At 45.6% G+C, this 17,608-nt stretch overlaps 1 protein-coding gene across 1 annotated transcript in view; it reads left to right on the top strand.

Moving 5' to 3' along the window:
* Positions 1–1,931: 1,931 nt before the first annotated feature.
* The window catches only part of MTMR6 (myotubularin related protein 6), a 29,271-nt gene continuing 13,594 nt past the window's right edge, over positions 1,932–17,608 (top strand). The window contains exons 1-5 of the mRNA XM_007113472.4: positions 1,932–2,076; positions 13,382–13,498; positions 15,239–15,401; positions 16,653–16,810; positions 17,240–17,368. Coding sequence (XP_007113534.2) covers positions 2,053–2,076; positions 13,382–13,498; positions 15,239–15,401; positions 16,653–16,810; positions 17,240–17,368 — 591 coding nt within the window. The 5' untranslated portion in view covers positions 1,932–2,052. The remainder of the gene's footprint in view (positions 2,077–13,381; positions 13,499–15,238; positions 15,402–16,652; positions 16,811–17,239; positions 17,369–17,608) is intronic.

The following is a 17,608-nucleotide window of genomic DNA, read 5'->3' as shown; positions in this document are numbered from 1 at the left end:
TTTTGTAGCGTGAGTACTTTCTAATAAACTAATCTTAACTTCTCCCTCCCGCCCCTTGTTTCACTGTTGTCATTAATTTCACTTATATGTAAGCATTTCACGGGGTACAGAATTCTAGGTTGGTGGACTTCTCTGGTAACACTTTATTTCACTCCCCTCTCTTCTTGCTTGCACGCTTTCTGAAGAGAAGTCAGATCTGATTCTTTTCCTTGCTCCTCTATAGATAAGGGTTTCTCCCGCCCCTGCCTTCTTCAGGATTTCTGTTTTTAATCTTTGATTTTCCATGGCTCGAGAATGATTGTAGTTTTTCTGGCATTTATCCTGCTTGGTGTTCTCTGAGGGTTTGGTGTATGACATTAATTTGGGTGAAATTTCCAATCATTATTGTTTCAAATATTTGTTTCTGTTCCTTTCTCTCTTTCCTCCCCTTTAGATATTCCCGTTACATGTATGTTACACCTTTTGTAGTTGTCCCACAGTCCTTGGGCATTCTGTTCTGTTTTTTTTCACTCTCTTTTCTTTCTCTTTTTCAGTTTTGGAGGCTTCTATAGAGGTATCCTCAAGCTCAGAGATTCTTTCCTGCATCACATGTGTTCTATTCATAAGCCTATCGAAGGCATTCTTCATTTCTGTTGTAGTGCTTTTTACCTGTAGCATTTCTTCTTGGTTCTTTCTTAGAATCTCCATCTCTCTGCATACATTGCCTGTGTGTTCTTGCATTCTGTCTACTTTACCCATCAGAGCTCTTAGCCTATTAATCCTAATTGTTTTAAATTCCCAGTCTGATAATTTTAACATCTGTGCCGTAGCTGAGTCTGGTTTTGAGGCTTGCTCTTTCTCTTCAAACTGTTTTTGCCTTTTAGTCTGTCTTGTCTCCTGGATAGTCGGACACGATGTACTGGGTGAAACAACCTGCCCGGCACCGGTTCCCAGGGAGGTTGCTGGTGGTGGGTTTCCGCTCCCATAAGCTGTTGTTCTCTGTACTTGCCTGTCTCTCTCTCTCTCTCTCTCTCTCTAATTTGGGGGTCAGTGGTTTGCCCTGTGACCTCAGTTTTCTCATAGATCTAAATAAAGTTGCTGATTTTTCAGTTTGTTCAGCTTTTACTTTTAGTCACATAATTTTTAAAAAATTAATTAATTTATTTATTTTTGGCTGCGTTGGGTCTTTGTTGCTGTGCACGGGCTTTCTCTAGTTGCGGCGAGCGGGGCCTGCTCTTCGTTGTGGTGCACGGGCTTCTCACTGTGGTGGCTTCTCTTGTTGCGGAGCACAGGCTCTAGGCACGTGGCTGCAGTAGTTGTGGCACGCAGGCTCAGTAGTTGTGGCTCGCGGGCTCAGTAGTTGTGGCGCACGGGCTTAGTTGCTCCACGGCATGTGGGATCTTCCCGCACCAGGGCTCGAACCCGTGTCCCCTGCATTGGCAGGTGGATTCTTAACCAGTGCGCCACCAGGGAAGTCCCTACTCACATAATTTTTAAGGTATGCTGATATCAACAGTGTATGGACATACCACACTTTACATAACAATCCCATAATATTGGAGATTGTGATGGATTCAAATAAGGCTACAATAAATACATCTGATTATTTCCTCAGAGTAGATTCTTGTGAGAAGAACTGCAGCTCAGACAAAAGACGAAGTACTGAAATTTAGTGTCACCCTGTCTCGCCGTCACCCACCGAATTCTCTTCGCACAGCAAGTCCACACGACCCTGTCCACGGGGGAGAATTGTTGGCCAGTTTCCCAGGAGAGGACCGCGCTCTCTCGGGGGTTGGAAGGCCTCCACCGACAGGAGGCGCTGTGGTCCTCCTGGAGGGCCCCAGGCGATACCGTAGCCGCTCTCTCAGCGCCGCTGCCGCTCTGCCCACCGCGCCGCGCCCTCTCGGCGGCCCCGGTTTGCGGAAGTGTTTCCAGGAGACGGCGAGCGAGCTGCGCGTGCGCGGTGGGCGCGGCCGGCTGGAGGTGGTGCCTGCTGGGTCAGGGGCGTCGCGGCCCGGGTTATTCACTCTATGGTGCGCAGGTGCTGCGGCCGCCGGCGGACGCGTCTTCGAGATGGAGCACATCCGTACGACCAAGGTGGGCGCGCGGAGGGCCGCTCGCCGCGGGGCGGTTTGATTGGCGTGGGCGGCGGGGCGCGCCTGGCCGGCGGTTGGGCCGGGGACGCGGGGCGGCCTGGGCGGGCGTGAGGCGGAGTTCTGGTCCGGAGTTGGGTGCGGAGGGTCTGGGGTCCGTTCCGTGGGGTCGGCGGCCGACCCCCAGCGCTGCGGCTTCCCAGGCGGAGTCTGCTCTTCCCGGGGCTGCTGCGGCCTGGTAGTCCGGAACACACCTGGGCGCCGGTGCACCACCCCTGCTCGGGTCCTGCGGTCCCGGGTCACGGATGCTCGGTGCAGGCGTCGGGGGAGCTGGGACTGGGGCTCGGCTCCACCTCACTTCCCCAGGGATTTGGGGTTTCCGGCTCCGCTTCACACTTGGGTGTCTTTAGTGGCAAGTCAGCTGGGCAGACGAGTTACGGAGGACGGCTGATGGAAATGCTCTCCAGCTGAGCTGATTAAATCCCGTGCTTCAGTTTTGTGTGTGAAAGGCATTTACTTTGAGAACAAACAAATATTCTTATGATTCTGGTACAACTGTGAACACGTTAGGAAGTGACCTCAAAATATTGCCAAGTTACTTTACCGACGACATTGAAGTTCAGCTTCCACTTGGGAGGGCAGGAAACAAGTCGAGATCAGAAGAACTGAATAGCATGCTTTTAAGCTCCGCGCGGAGCCTAACAGAATCGGGACGAGGACCCACTGTGAACCTTGACTCTCCGGGTTTTGCCGAAACCATCGGTCAGTTGCTGCCCATTCTCCAGTTATAGCTCATTTAGGGAAAGAGCAGACATCCGTCTTTTTCATTTGTTCCGGGGAAGACGTGAGATCTATGTCATTCAGATGTTTCACAAACTTTTAAAATGTGGACATGGATTTATATTAAAACTTTTTTTTAACGTGGCACGTACTATATCTAATAAAATTAAAGATGCTAAAAAGTAACCCCGTTTAAAAAGTTTCTCTTTGTGTCTTTAAGAGCAGACAGGTAAAGTAATTCTAGAATTCAAGTTGCTGCCGCTTAAAGTTTGAAGATAGAAGGGTGATTAAGTAGGTAACCAACCTAGTAGAAGGTGCAGCGGACTAGAGTAGGCATCAGATCAGGGTCTGGTCCTGGTTCCCAGTTTCCAGATGTCTTTGTACTGTCTGTGCACACAGATAGGAGCTGTATGCACGTGACTTCCTTCTGTGCCAGATTAAACCTCATCTTTGCACCTTTCGTCACGCTTGCTACAGTGCAGAGCATGTAATAGGAAAACAGTAAAAGTGAACTGAATTTAATCAGAGCAAACCCCATTCCTCGGGATTGGTAAGAGGGAACAGAATGTTAGAAAATCTTTAGGCTCCCTTGGCTTATTTTAAGTCTTTTCACCTGAAATGTATGATGAGTATATATCTTTGTTTTTATTTCTATAGTCATAGCAGCCCTCCCTTATTCCCTTACGATTCTTTCTGGTGACTTTCATTTGGCCTGATGTTCCTCTGTAACTACCAGTTGATGGACTTTTCTTTAGTTTTCTGATTTAGTCTTACCTTTTCACAGTGGGCCCATGCTGGTGGTTTAGTAAGGTCTTTTTATGATGTTTTTTAAGAACTAAAAGATTTCTGACTAATTTCGTATTAAGATTAATTTTCTCCTGTGCTCCTTTATTACTCTGGGTTATTTTTCTAGCATTAGACCACTCCTACTCTCTTAAGTGGCTGTATGTAGAGTGAAATTAAACAAATATTTACTAGGTGCCTGTTAGGTGTCAGGCACTTTACAGACACTGTACAGGCACACAGCAGTGAGCAGGACAGGCACGGCCCTCACAATGCATTCTGAGAATTGTTGTGTAGACTCTAATATTTTCCTAAATCATACCTTTTTCTTAAAAGATTGATTTGAACATAGCCAACTTTTTGTTTCTGTTATGCATAGCCTTCACCTGGACAGTTAATTTGCCGCAAAAGTAGTTGTATTTGAAAACTAAAAACGAATTTCTTTCCGTTTATTTAGCTGTTTTGAACCCTGTGTAGTTTGGTCACGATCGAGAATTGACTAAGTAGCGCTGTGTAACTACCGACTTGTTCTGTGCTGTTCGGACCACTGTATTTGAAAAGTAATAATTGCCATTTATTGAGCAGCTGTATGTCAGTATAGCCAACTCTACAGATGATTTCACAATATTTACAGTTCACAAATATGTTAATTTCTACAGAATTATCACTAATTTCTTAACGCTGCCGGTTGGGACATTATCTCCATTTACAGATGAGGAGATCGGCGTGAGCGCCCGCTTAGCTCCTGGTGGGTAGAGCCAAGATTTAAATCAAGGTTTGTCTAACTCCACAGTCTACATAATGACTTTTCCATGATCTCTCTGCTTTCAGTCTGTTTTGTTCAGATGTATTAATATTAATGCAGAAATCTTAATAATAATTCTAAGAGCTTTTCCTTCCCCAAACCTCTTCTTGACGTAAGTAAATCATATTTATATGCTATTGGGGTTTTTTGGTACTGTTTTTAGTCACTTTTAAAAGTTATTGCTTACTAACTAGAGATACATCAGGTAAAGTATTTTAGTTGACTACTACTTAAATGGCTTGATAGTTCTAAAGTTCAGGAACACACGTGTCATCGTGTTTTGGTCACATTTGGTTTACAGCTGTGCAGCGTCAGTAAAGATGTCACGTCTGCGTTTGCAGTTTTGCAGGTGCGTTTCCAGGCTACACGTACGAGCAGCGTAGCTGCTGCCTCTCACTTTGAGCTCTGACGTTGCCGGAGGAGAGAGTCTTGCCCAGAACCAGCGGGAGCTGTGTGTCTTCCTCCTTTCCCCGCCAGGCTCCGGGGCTTTGGCTGACATCACATGTTGATGCCCATGGTATTGTCCTGCTGTGAATGGAACTTTACAGAATGGAATGGAAGGATGTTTTCCTCAGCTATCCGTGCATGAAAGACGGCTTCCTAGAGCTGGCGAAAGCATGGACTGGCCCATGAAAATCTGACCCCACTGGGACTCAAACCGAGTTATTTCAAAAGTAATGCTCGGCTTGTTCCCGGCTCGCTCCCCCTTTTTGCCGTTAGAGTGTGAGAGCAGTCATGCGTGTGTGTGTACAAATGTGTGTCATGTGTCATGAGGAGGGAGGGTGTGCAAAACTAAGAATGGATCAAGAACAAGGAAACCGATGACATTTTGTCTTTGAGATGAGAGCCAGCACATTTTCAGGAGCACCTGAACGCTCTCCACGTGGAGTGCTACGTTGACTGCCGCTGATATTATCCCCTTTTACAGCTGGGAAAAGTGACTCTTGCAGAGATCAAATGAAATAGCCTGTCCCGGCTCAAACAGCTGGCTCCACCAAGGAAGAGGTGGAGCTGGGCGCTCGAATCCGGGTCTGTGCTGTTCTCTCAGCTGCCACACCCTCCTGCGTCACGTCAGATTAGAGTCCGGGAGGGAGGTCGCTGTGAGCAGGCAGGGAAGGGAGGGATGGACGAGCGCTGCGTCTAGCAGGCGGCTGATCACGGGAGTCTGGAGCCAGGGAGAAGATGTGCCCCGGAGATGTCGGCTCGGGAGTTGTGGGCGTTTAGGGGATCACTGAGGCTTTCCGCTGAGGGTGCGTCTGTGCCGGGAGAGCGTGCGGAGACTGGAGAAGAGCGTGAAGGCCGCTCAGGGGCCAGGGAAGGAGTGGTAGGGACAGAGGGGAGAGGAGAGCCCCAGGTAGGCGGGCACAGCCCAGCCGCTTCTCGTCTCCTCCTCTGCTTCCCCCTGCCCCGTCTCTGCTCCGTCCTTTTCCCAGGGCCAGGCACTGTTCTGGGTGCTGAGGACATGGCGCCGAACCAGCCGCAAAAATCCCTGCCCTTTGGAAACTCATTTTCTAGCTGGGGAAGACAAAACAATCAACAAAAGTAATGAGTCAGATACATACTCTGGTGGATGGTGGTAAATCCTGTGGAGGGGGCCGGGCCGGGCCTGGGAGAGGACAGCTGGGAAGGTGGTCGGGGACGCCCTTCCAGAGCCGGCGACCCCTGAGCGCAGCCCGTCTCGTGCTGCAAGAGAGCAGGGTAGGCCGGCGCTGGAAAGTGCCCCTGGGTTTCTGGGCTCTTCCGTTTGGTGATTTATGCAGCCAGACTCTGTCGTCGGTGCTGGCGAATACGTGGCCAAAAAAAAAGGTGGAGATCCTCTGCCCTTTTGATGCTTACCTTCCACTTCGCAAAGGCAACGTGATGCCCTTTCTTTTTTAAAACTTTTATTATTTTCATTTATTTATTTAAATTGGAGTGTGGTTGATTTACAGCGTTGTGTCGTTTCGGGTGTACAGCACGGTGATTCAGTTACACATACGTGTATGTGATATATATATTTGTATTCTTTTTCAGATCCTTTCCCCTTATAGATTATTACAAAATATTGAGTAGAGTTCCCTGTGCTGTACAGTCGGTCCTTGTTCGTTATCTATTTTACGTGTAGTAGTGTGTACATGGTAATCCCAAACTCCTGATTTACCCCTCCTGATGCTCTTTCTTTCTGATAGCTAATTCCTGGCGCCATGGCAGCGCTCTGAGCGTGGAATAATGATTCCGGGAGTCCCAGGTGGATGCCTGGCTCTCAGGAGGGACCCCGCGGAGCCAGAGAGGCCTTGACAGGGCGTTTCCTGCTTCACTGGCCTCGGCCTGTAGCTGTAGAGTGGGTACATACGGCTGGTGGTCACAGAGCTCTGGGGGAGGCCGTTGGCCCCTTCTGTCCCAGAGGCCCGCTTATCCCTCTTAGGGGCAGATGGGTGTCTGCATTTGCAGAATGTGATTCTGCGTACGTGTGATTGCCTGTGCTTTTCATTGCCAGCTCTGTAGTCAGCTGAAATGTGAACTCGCCGTAGAGGCCATCAGGCCGCCTTTTATCGCAGGCCCAGAGTTGGCCACGGTGCCCCTAAGTGGCCCATAGAGTGGCGTGTTGGCAGTTCCTCAGGGCTAGTGATGACAGAGCGAGGGTGGCGAGGGGAGGGGGGAGGGAGGGAGACACGTGCTGCCCAAATATCTGACGGAAAACGCTTCCGGGGAAACAATGGGGAGAATCTGCAGCGACATCTGTAAAGTACTTTCGGTTCCTTTTGGTGAAGGGGGGAAAATGAGAAGCAGCGGTTGGTGTTGAGAGACTGGCTGAGTCTGTGGTTGGCGATTTGTATGCTGATGATTTTAGCAAAGGAAAAGAGCCGAGTCTGCGTTTTTAAAATTTATCTTAGGGTTTTCAGCCAAGAACGGAATAATCTGTGTTTTCTCAGAACATCTTTTATATTCTCCAGAACTTTAAGTAGTAAATAAATGTTTTTGAATAATTTCAGATTTATTATCTGTCACATCCATATAGAGGTTGCCATATGGAAGGAGAAATGTAATGATTTTCTGTTATATGGCCTTGATTTGAGTATAATCCTCCATTTACTAAGGTCATGAATAATCCTCAAATTATTATAGTTGAGATAGACTCTCTTTCCCCTCACACTTACATTTCCTTTGATCCTCTGTCCTAGCGAATGGCCACCGGTGACAAGCTAACATCTTAAGAAGCCCCTGTTTCTCCTTCTTTACTTCTCACATCAGTTAGTTATTGTCCCCAGGTGGGCTTCCTCTTTATCCTCCAGGCCCGGGTCACGTCTCTCCCAGGCACCCCTAGGTTATTTCATCAGCCTCTCACCTGGCTACTGCGCTAGCAGACTCTTCCCAACGCAGCGTTCTCTCCATGTTGCCATTGGAAAGATCTTCTCAAAACCCCCATCTGAGCACAGACTGCCATGCTTACAATCCTCCGCTCGTGTCCTTTTGCCTACCGCAGTTTCTCTACCTTTACAGCTGTTTCTTTTTCATCAGGTCAAATATTATGTCTCCCCTTTTACCTTTTTCGTCCTCTATTGAGAATTCTGTGTTTTCTCTGGATTAGTCAAGAAAATTTTGTTGATCTTTGCTTTTGACACTTACATTAGGAAAGCATAGATTTTTTCCGCCGATAGAGCACATTAGAATAGTGTGTTTGCTTTTGAAGTCCATGTACCTCTTCCTTCCTTTCTCTGTTTGAACTTAACTGGGCAGTGGTTTAATACAGAGGACTGTCAGGGCTCGACTTAGCTTATCAGCTTACTGACAATAGTAATTTTTTAAACATCTATTTGAGTACTTTATTGCTAACTATCTGTCAAGCAGACTTGGGGTCAAGTACCTGACGTTTATTATGCAGCCTTTCTGCAGCCCTTGAGGGTGCGATTATTGTCCTTATTCTACAGACAAAGAAAATGAGACCCAGACAGATTGGCCTCCAGTTGATAGCCAGTATATTTTTGGGCGAATTAGCAAACTCTCTTTCTGTGTATTTATGTGCATCTTCTCCCCAGCTTCTTCAAAGATGTGTGTGGGGTGTGTGCATATGCACACGGAACGCAGTGGTATATTTTAACAAACGGGAGGATGAGGCGAGCCGGAGCCTTAAATGTCTGGGGAGAGAGTGCAAAGATAGAGAAGGAACAGAACCTAATGTGAGCCTAATGTGAGTTAAGAGCGAGAGGGTTTCATTCGGAGTTAACGTTAGAAGGAATATCAGGTGCGCAAGCACAATCTGGTGAGTTTCTTAAAATACAGGTTCTTGGTCTCCGTGTCCTGAGACGATTCTGTGGAGTGAGGTTGGGGGGGGGGGTTGTCGTTTTGTAAAGTCTCGGAGATGGTTCAGATGAACAGCTGGGCTTTGAAACTTGTATGTTTAACCCACATTAAAGCTCTAACCAAGGGAATTTCAGAAAATTTTGGATGTAGAAATTAGGAGGAATCAAGAAATAGGCTTAAAGCATTAGGAAGCGTATTATCAACCTGAATTTCCAATCTCGATAGACACCCAGCCAGAAAGAAGCATGTAGTATTGTACAGCCCTAGAGGAAGAAATGAGGAGCGGGGTAGAGGGCTGAGAGTCCACACTTTTATTTAAAAAAAAAGGAACTGAACTGTAACTGTACACTCTGTTAGTCATTTGTATACTTGCTTTAGATTTGTTCATTCATAAGTTACTGAATGGGTGTCTACCGTTCCCCTACTTTGTAGGGAAAAGGTGGCAGAGAGAAGTAAGGAACAGTATAATGTTATAAAGAACTCTATTTAATAAATGCCTTGATGACGTCAGCAAGAGAGACCACTGGTAAATTTCGGGCACCTTCTGTTTCTCCCCGTGGGGAATTTCTCGGTGGCAGTTCACCCTAGTTCAACAAACATTTACTGTGTCCGGTGCTATGCTAGCCATTAGGTATTCAGACACAAGTAAGAGACGGGCCTTGCCCTGGGACATGTTACAGCCTTGGTGGGAGAGATGCACCCCCGAACAGATACTTTCATTATAATGTGCGAACACTTGAATAATGGTGGATGGGGCAGAATTTAAAAATATTTAGGCCATGGGACGTCCCTGGTGGCCCAGTGGTTAAGACGCCTCGCTTCCACTCGGGATGCAGGCTCGGTCCCTGGTTGGAGAACTAAGAACTAAGATTCCTCGCGCCGCACGGCGCAGCCAAAAAAAAAAAAAAATATATATATATATATATATATATACATATACATATACATATGTATATTCAGGCCATAAAATTGGTAGACGTTGTGATTCACTGAATGTTAGGGGTCAAGAAGTCATAGGATGGATCCGAGGTTTCTAGCGTGGGTGACTGGATGAGGATGGAGTAACATTAACTCAGTTCAGAAATACAGCATTAGGAACATATTTGTTAGAGGTCAGGGGAAATCCGTTTCGTTCTCAGTATGCTTAACATGCCCCTTAAGATGTCCAAGTAGAGCAGAATAGAGTGGTGGGCATCAGACCTATGACGTGGGGTTAGGACTGGGCTGTTCCACTTACCAGCTGATGCTAGCACGTTTCCCTAACCTACCTCTCAGTTTCCGTGGGGATAGTAATAGTACTTACCACACGGGAGTTGTGAACATTAAAAAAAGTCACGTATGTTCATTTAAACACTTACTGTAGTGCTGAGCGTATGACAAGACCTCAGTACTACGTCAGGAATTCTTGTTGTTATGTGTGCAGCAGACAGTGTGAGCTCAGGAGAGATCAGAGCTGGACATTTGGTTCTGGGAGTTGTTAACATGCAGACTACCACAGTGACAGTGGTTGAGATTTGCCTGTAGAGAACGGAGCCCTGAAGAGAAATAGTGGCAAGTAGGGGGTGGGCGAGAGAGGGTCAAGATCCAAATGAAGAGGGTGTGATCGTTTTGCATGTAGAGAATCGTGTGTACACGGTTTTGGGCCTTGTAGAGAAATGATCATTTAAGGCTTGTGATTGGAGGACAACAAGAAATATTTATGACCTTTTTAAAATCCACAGATTTAAACCCCTCATGTGGACTTTTTTGTAAAAAACAAACTTACCGTTTAATTCAATGGTAATAAAATCAGCCCGCCAACCCCGCCGGCCCGCCTTTGTCAACTACCTGTCAGTACACTTTTTTCTCTTCTCCGGGGGTATCTGAAGTGCTGCAGAGTGATGTTGGCACAGATTGTTTGCTTGAGTAGAGTTGATACCTTATGGTAACCTTTATTTCCATATATATTCATCAGTTCTTTTTTCTCTAGAGCCGTTAACACTTTGTTTTAATTGCTGCAGGAAATAAGACAGGTGAGGTATATATTTCTGGTATCGCTGTTGGTTGGCCGGACTTTCCTTGCAGCCGAACCTCATACAGTTAACGAGTCAACAGTAGTTGATCCCATTGTTTTAACAGTGTTTAAATTTAAGTTTTGATGAGAAGTATGTGGTATAATAAAGTCAGATTTTTTTTTTTTTGCGGTACGCGGGCCTCTCACTGCTGTGGCCTCTCCCGTTGCGGAGCAGAGGCTCCGGACACGCAGGCTCGGCGGCCACGGCTCACGGGCCCAGCCGCTCCGCGGCACGTGGGATCTTCCCGGACCGGGGCACGAACCCGTGTCCCCTGCATCGGCAGGCAGACGCTCAACCACTGCGCCACCAGGGAAGCCCGTTAGGTTTTTATTTAAGGAAGAAATGGTCCTGAGCAATGAAATAGATGTTGATTTCCAGTCTTCATTCAGGTTTGTAAGAAGGATGTTTTCCTGTTGTCTTAAAGGACAGTGTGTGATGATCTGACAGTTTTTGTCTCTCAAATCAGCTATCGGACTGGAGTTAGAATACATTAAGTTAGATCATGTCTCTAAGTTTCCAGAGGAAGGTGTTAAAACTCAATTCACTGCCCTACCCATGCAGATAAAGTTTTGTATCAAAACCAGATATTTCAGTTTTACATTTAAATTTTAACTTATTTGAATGGGTACTGCTACAAGTAAAAAAAAAAAAAAAACTATTGCATTGAATTTCTTGGAGGAGCTGGTCAGCCTTTTATTTTTTTATTTCTTTCTACAAGTAAAAAAAAAAAAAAAACTATTGCATTGAATTTCTTGGAGGAGCTGATCAGCCTTTTATTTTTTTATTTCTTTTAAATTTATTTATTTTTGGCTGCATTGGGTCTCCATTGCTGCGCGTGGGCTCTCTCTAGTTGCGGCGAGCGGGGGCTACTCTTCGTTGCGGTGCGTGGGCTTCTCATTGTGATGGCTTCTCGTTGCAGAGCAGGGGCTCTAGGTGCGAGGGCTGCAGTAGCTGTGGCTCACAGGCTCAGTAGTTGTGGCTCGCGGGCTCTAGAGTGCAGGCTCGGTAGTTGTGGTGCACGGGCTCAGTTGCTACGTGGCATGTGGGATCTTCCTGGACCAGGGATCGAACCCGTGTCCCCTGCCTTGGCAAGTGGATTCTTAACCACTGTGCCACCAGGGAAGTCCCTGATTAGCCTTTTAAATGGTAGTTACTGATTATTTTGGAAATCATAATTTCATAATGGGGGCATTTTTTTCTTCAGTTTTAGTAAGAGAAAAGAAAATATATACGAGGTAAAAGCATAGAGTTAATGAGATAATGGTTAGCTATGTGGTTTTGAAAATACACAATTTAAAGAACTGTCCACAATCTGCTGCTATAGCTGTGGATTAATGTTTTTAAGTTGGTAATGGTTATTTTACTCCCTCCCCCATAAGAATGAATAGTAATAAATACTGTCTTTTCAAAATAGTGGTCTCCTGGACATTCTTGGCCAACTCTAACCCCGCTCTCCAGTGGCACCCGTGTGTGTGTGTGTGTCCGTGTGTGTCTGTGTGTGTACTGTCAGTAAAGATGTACTGTGTACCTCACTGCCTCAGCTGTAGAGGGCGAGGGAGCAGCATGCAACATCATCTATGCAAGGGAGTCCAGAGCCAGGAAGAAATGCAAACCTGACATTAGTAATTAATTAATTTCCTGAGAAGGCTTCCTGTTGAGAGACAGGACATCAGTGGGCCCTGAAGAATGCCTCTCACTTAGCTGAGCAGGAGAGAGTGTTGGCAGGGAGAACGGGGTGAGTAAAAGCACAGAGCTGGACACAGAACAGTATCCTGGGCGCAGAGGTGAGCAGAATAAGTTGTAGGTTGCAACCTATTAACTGTTTCCAGATTGATTTTTTTCCTGGTAGTTTAGTTTCCTAACTCTAGATAATAACCTTATTTATTTCTTGACCTGCCAGCTTTAAATAAAAGGTATTGACTCTTGGATACAAAAAACGTTTATGCTTATTTATACCATATCCTTGCTGTTCCCTTCCATATTTTTTTAAAATAAATTCATTTACTTATTTATTTTATTTTTGGCCGCGTTGGGTCTTCGTTGCTGCGCGCAGGCTTTCTCTAGTTGCGGCGAGCGGGGGCTGCTCTTCGTTGCGGTGCGCGGGCTTCTCGTTGCCATGGCTTCTCTTGCTGCAGAGCACAGGCTCTAGGCGCGCGGGCTCAGAAGTTGTGTCACGTGGGCTCAGAAGTTGTGGCTCGCGGGCTCTAGAGCGCAGGCTCAGCAGTTGTAGTGCACAAGCTTAGTTGCTCCACGGCATGTGGGATATTCCCAGATCAGGGCTCGAACCCGTGTCCCCTGCATTGGCCAGTGGGTTCTTAACCACTGCGCCAGCAGGGAAGCCCATTCCCTTCCATATTTATGTTACCTTTTTTACAGAGTTCTTCTCTATTGGTTATATTTGTCACTGTAAATATTAATAATACTTATGTTGGTGGTGGTTTATATGTTCCCCAGGATACGTGCAATTTAAATTTCAATCTTAAATAAACTGATGTTTTTGAACAGAAGGAGAAAACATTTTGAAAATGTACATTTAAGTGCTGGGATAACAGAAAAAGAATTTATACGACTTTTGAAATGAGAAATAACACCTTTCTCTTTTTCAGGTTGAGCAAGTGAAATTACTTGACCGATTCAGTACGAGCAACAAGTCGTTAACAGGAACCCTGTATCTCACGGCCACACATCTGCTGTTTATAGACTCTCATCAGAAAGAAACCTGGGTAAGGAGGACTTCTGCTGTGCTGTTTACTGTAATTATATTATCGGACATGGTCTAGCTCATGTTTTATTTTGAATATGCACAAAAAATTGTTATCGTTGGCTATCTGTCTCAACCAAAAAATTTTCAAAGTCATGTGTTCACACCTACCCTCCTATTTTAATCAGACAATGATGTCATGTGGAGTAGCATTCTTTCTCGGTGGTGAATTTTAAGCAAAGGCCAGAAATAACACTAGAAGTTCCTGGGTGAAGAGGTAGGAGCACCGCAGTGCTGTGTAAAGGAGCCTGGTGCATTGGAAGAGCCAAAAGAAGGCTGTTGTCACCAGAACTTAGGGATGTGGCAAGGACCTGAAATGAGGCTAGGGAGGCGGGAAATAACATGACTAGGTGGCTTTTTTATTGTTTATTTATTTACTTTTATTTTTTATTTTATTTTTTTAAACATCTTTATTGGAGTATAATCACTTTACAAGGGTGTGTTAGTTTCTGCTGTATAACAAAGTGAATCAGCTATATGTATACATATATCCCCATATCTCCCCCCTCTTGCGTCTCCCTCCCTATCCCACCCCTAGGTGGCTTTTTTTAAAATTGCTTTTTATTTTATTTTATTTATATAAATAAAATAAAAAGCAATTAAAAAAAAGCCATCTAGTCATGTTATTTCCCACTTCCCTAGCCTCAGGTATAGTTGATTTACAATGTTGTGTTAATTTCTGCTGTATAGCAAAGTGACTCAGTTTCACACATATATATTCTTTTTCATATTCTTTTCCATTATGGTCTATCACAAGATATTGAATATAGTTCCCTGTGCTATGCACGAGGACCTTGTTGTTTATCCATCCTGTATATAATAGCTTGCATCTGCTAATCTTAAACTCCCAGTCCTTCCCTCCCCTCCCCTCCTCCCCCTTGGCAACCACAGGTCTGTTCTCTAGTCCTGTGAGTCTGTTTCTGTTTTGTAGATATGTTGATTTGTATCATATTTTAGATTCTACATATAAGTGATATGTGATATATTTGTCTTTCTCTTTGTGACTTACGTTGCTTGGTATGATAATCTCTAGGCCCGTCCATGTTGCTGCATATGACATTACTTTTTTTTTATGTCTGAGTAATATTCCATTGTATATATGTACCACATCTTCTTTGTCCATTCATCTGTCAGTGGGCATTTAGGTTGCTTCCATAACCTGGCTGTTGTAAATGGTGCTGCGGTGAACACGGGGGTGCATGTTACCTTTTTGAATTAGAGGTTTCATCTTTTCTGGGTATATGCCTAGGAGTGGGATTGCTGGATCATATGATAACTATTTAATTGTTTTTTAATGGTCACTCCTCTGCCTTGTAGAAAATGGCTTAGAGAGTGTCAAGAGTAGGTGTGGAGAGAGCATTCAGGAGGCTCTTTACAGTAATTCAGGTGGGAGACAGTGGGGACATTGCAACTAGGGCCGTGACAGTGGAGATGGAGAGAAGGAGACAGGGTGCAGAGGTATTCAGGAGATGCCGTTCTCGGGGTCTGGTGGTGTGTGGAACACGTGCAGCGATGGGGAAGTATCAGGGTGTGTTTCCGGCTTGGGCATTTCGTCATTTAAAAGTGTAAGTTTGAGTGTGTGGTGTATAACCTTTGAGACTTTATTTGAAGAGGGCGTTTCTAACATTTATGCACTCTGGGACGCGAGTAAGGTACTTAGTGCTTGTTTTTAATGATGGTCAAACGTTTTCTCATGCTGTAGATACTGCACCACCATATTGCCTCGGTGGAGAAACTAGCTCTCACGACTTCTGGATGCCCTCTTGTGATCCAGTGCAAGAACTTCCGGATTGTGCATTTCATCGTTCCCAGAGAAAGAGACTGCCACGATATTTACAACTCTTTGCTACAGCTGTCAAAACAAGGTGCTGTTCTTCAGGACCAAAGCTTACTTGCTCAAATGAGATGGATTATCTAAGATACTTTTAAAATATCTCGTTATTGTTATTTTGTACTTTAAGTACTCTTAAGTCAAGGTCTTGTGCACTCTGTTCCAAAAAGTTTGGCCTAGAAATAACGAGAAACTTCTGATCTGAATTGTAAGAAGAAGGGTTAATAATAAGGAAAGCAAGGATAATAAGAAGGAAAGAGCAAAGCGTTTATAGTAGTACAGACTTGAAAAACCATAGATTTATGTGGATGTCTTTAAAGTTGATAACCAGTAGCACAGCTTTTTTTTTTTTTTTTAAGTGGTATCCCACAGCTGAGAGCAATGACTTGGAAATTGATTCCTGAACGAGAAGTGAAGGACGGTGAGGCTCCTCCGGTAGCAGTGGGACTAGTCGTTTAATCCGAGGGAGTGGAGCCTGAGGGAAGAGAGGGTGACCCCTGCTTTAGCAGAGGTGGCAGTGAGGGCGACACGGCCCTAGAGAGGAATCGCATCACTGCTTACGCCCCTGGGATTTTACGCCCCTACGCCGACGAGCTGGACTCCACAGCTCTCTCTGGAGGCAAAGCACGCCGGTTCCTGAGTGTTCCTTTGTGTTGGACACCTGGCTCGCAGTGGTCTGGGAGCAGGTCCACACTCAACTCTGCTCTCCTAACCCTGGAAGCCTGTGCTGTTGGTCCTACTGTCCCCAGGGCAGCTCTTACAGCGGGGGTGGTTCTGTGGCTTTGGAGCTTGGCCTTGTTCAGGAGCGGGTGCTCTCTGGAGCTCTGAGCAGCCTTTGACGATTTTGCTCCACCCTGTCCTGTCGGGGTGTATATGCAATCTCAGGTTCTGTATGCCACCTCTAGCTTTCCATTAAAGCCGTGGGCTTCCATTTTACGTCTCATTTGGGAGAAGTGGTGGGTGGGAAGGGTCTACTTGTATCTTTAAAATTTTACTTTTAAGAAAAGGAAATCTTGCAGTAGAGTATTTAATGTATGAGTCTGTACTGTTTACTAGCTTTTGCTGATGGTGTAAATTGAATGTCAGATCAGTATGTGTGCCTTTAGGTATAATCATCTGCATCAAAGAACTGAGAAAATATTAAGTTCAAGTATGTTCAGGTATTAGCTATCTATTTGAAGATTTTTTTTCAAATGGAGGGATAAAACTGAAAAATTTCTTCCATTTGTGGTGTATTAAGTCCTATAAATTGCATTTTGACATTCATGTGTTTTGTATACCATAGCAAAATATGAAGATCTCTATGCATTCTCTTATAATCCCAAACAAAATGATTCAGAAAGGCTGCGAGGTTGGCAGCTCGTCGACCTCGCTGAGGAGTATAAGAGGATGGGCTTGCCGAATTCCAACTGGCAGCTGTCTGACGCCAACCGTGACTACAAGGTAAGGGGCTCAGCAAACGTTGTCACCTGTTGGAGGGGCTCAGAAAACATACTGGAGGTGAGGGTCAGAGACCGTCATAGCAGTGACTTGTCTATGTACTGCATTTAATAAGTTTTAGTGGTTTTTAAAGGTGATTTTTAACCTCTTGGTTTTTTTTGTTTGTTTGTTTGTTTGTTTTTGCGGTACGCGGGCCTCTCACTGTTGTGGCCTCTCCCGTTGAGGAGCACAGGCTCCGGACGCGCAGGCTCAGCGGCCACGGCCCACGGGCCCAGCCGCTCCGCGGCACGTGGGATCCTCCCGGACCGGGGCACGAACCCGCGTCCCCTGCATCGGCAGGCGGGCTCTCAACAACTGCGCCACCAGGGAAGCCCAACCTCTTGGTTTTTGAACTATGAGTAGAATGGTTATATTTTATTTGATTTTTTACAGATTTGTGAAACTTATCCCAGAGAACTTTATGTTCCCCGAATAGCAAGCAAACCAACCATTGTTGGTAGTTCCAAGTTCCGGAGCAAGGGAAGGTTCCCAGTTCTTTCCTACTATCATCAAAGTAAGGAGGTAGGAAGCTGTCTTTTTTTTTTTTTTTTTTTTAATTAATTAATTAATTTTTGCTGTGTTGGCTCTTCGTTTCTGTGCGAGGGCAGTCGCTCGTTGTGGCAAGCAGGGGCCACTCTTCATCGCGGTGCGTGGGCCTCTCACTGTCACGGCCTCTCCCGTTGCGGAACACAGGCTCCAGACGTGCAGCCTCAGCGGCCGTGGCCCACGGGCCTAGTTGCTCCGTGGCATGTGGGATCTTCC

The sequence above is a fragment of the Physeter macrocephalus genome, chromosome 13 (assembly GCF_002837175.3).
Source record: "Physeter macrocephalus isolate SW-GA chromosome 13, ASM283717v5, whole genome shotgun sequence".
Taxonomy (NCBI): Eukaryota; Metazoa; Chordata; class Mammalia; order Artiodactyla; family Physeteridae; genus Physeter; species Physeter macrocephalus.
This window is presented reverse-complemented; position numbering and strand designations above follow the sequence as displayed.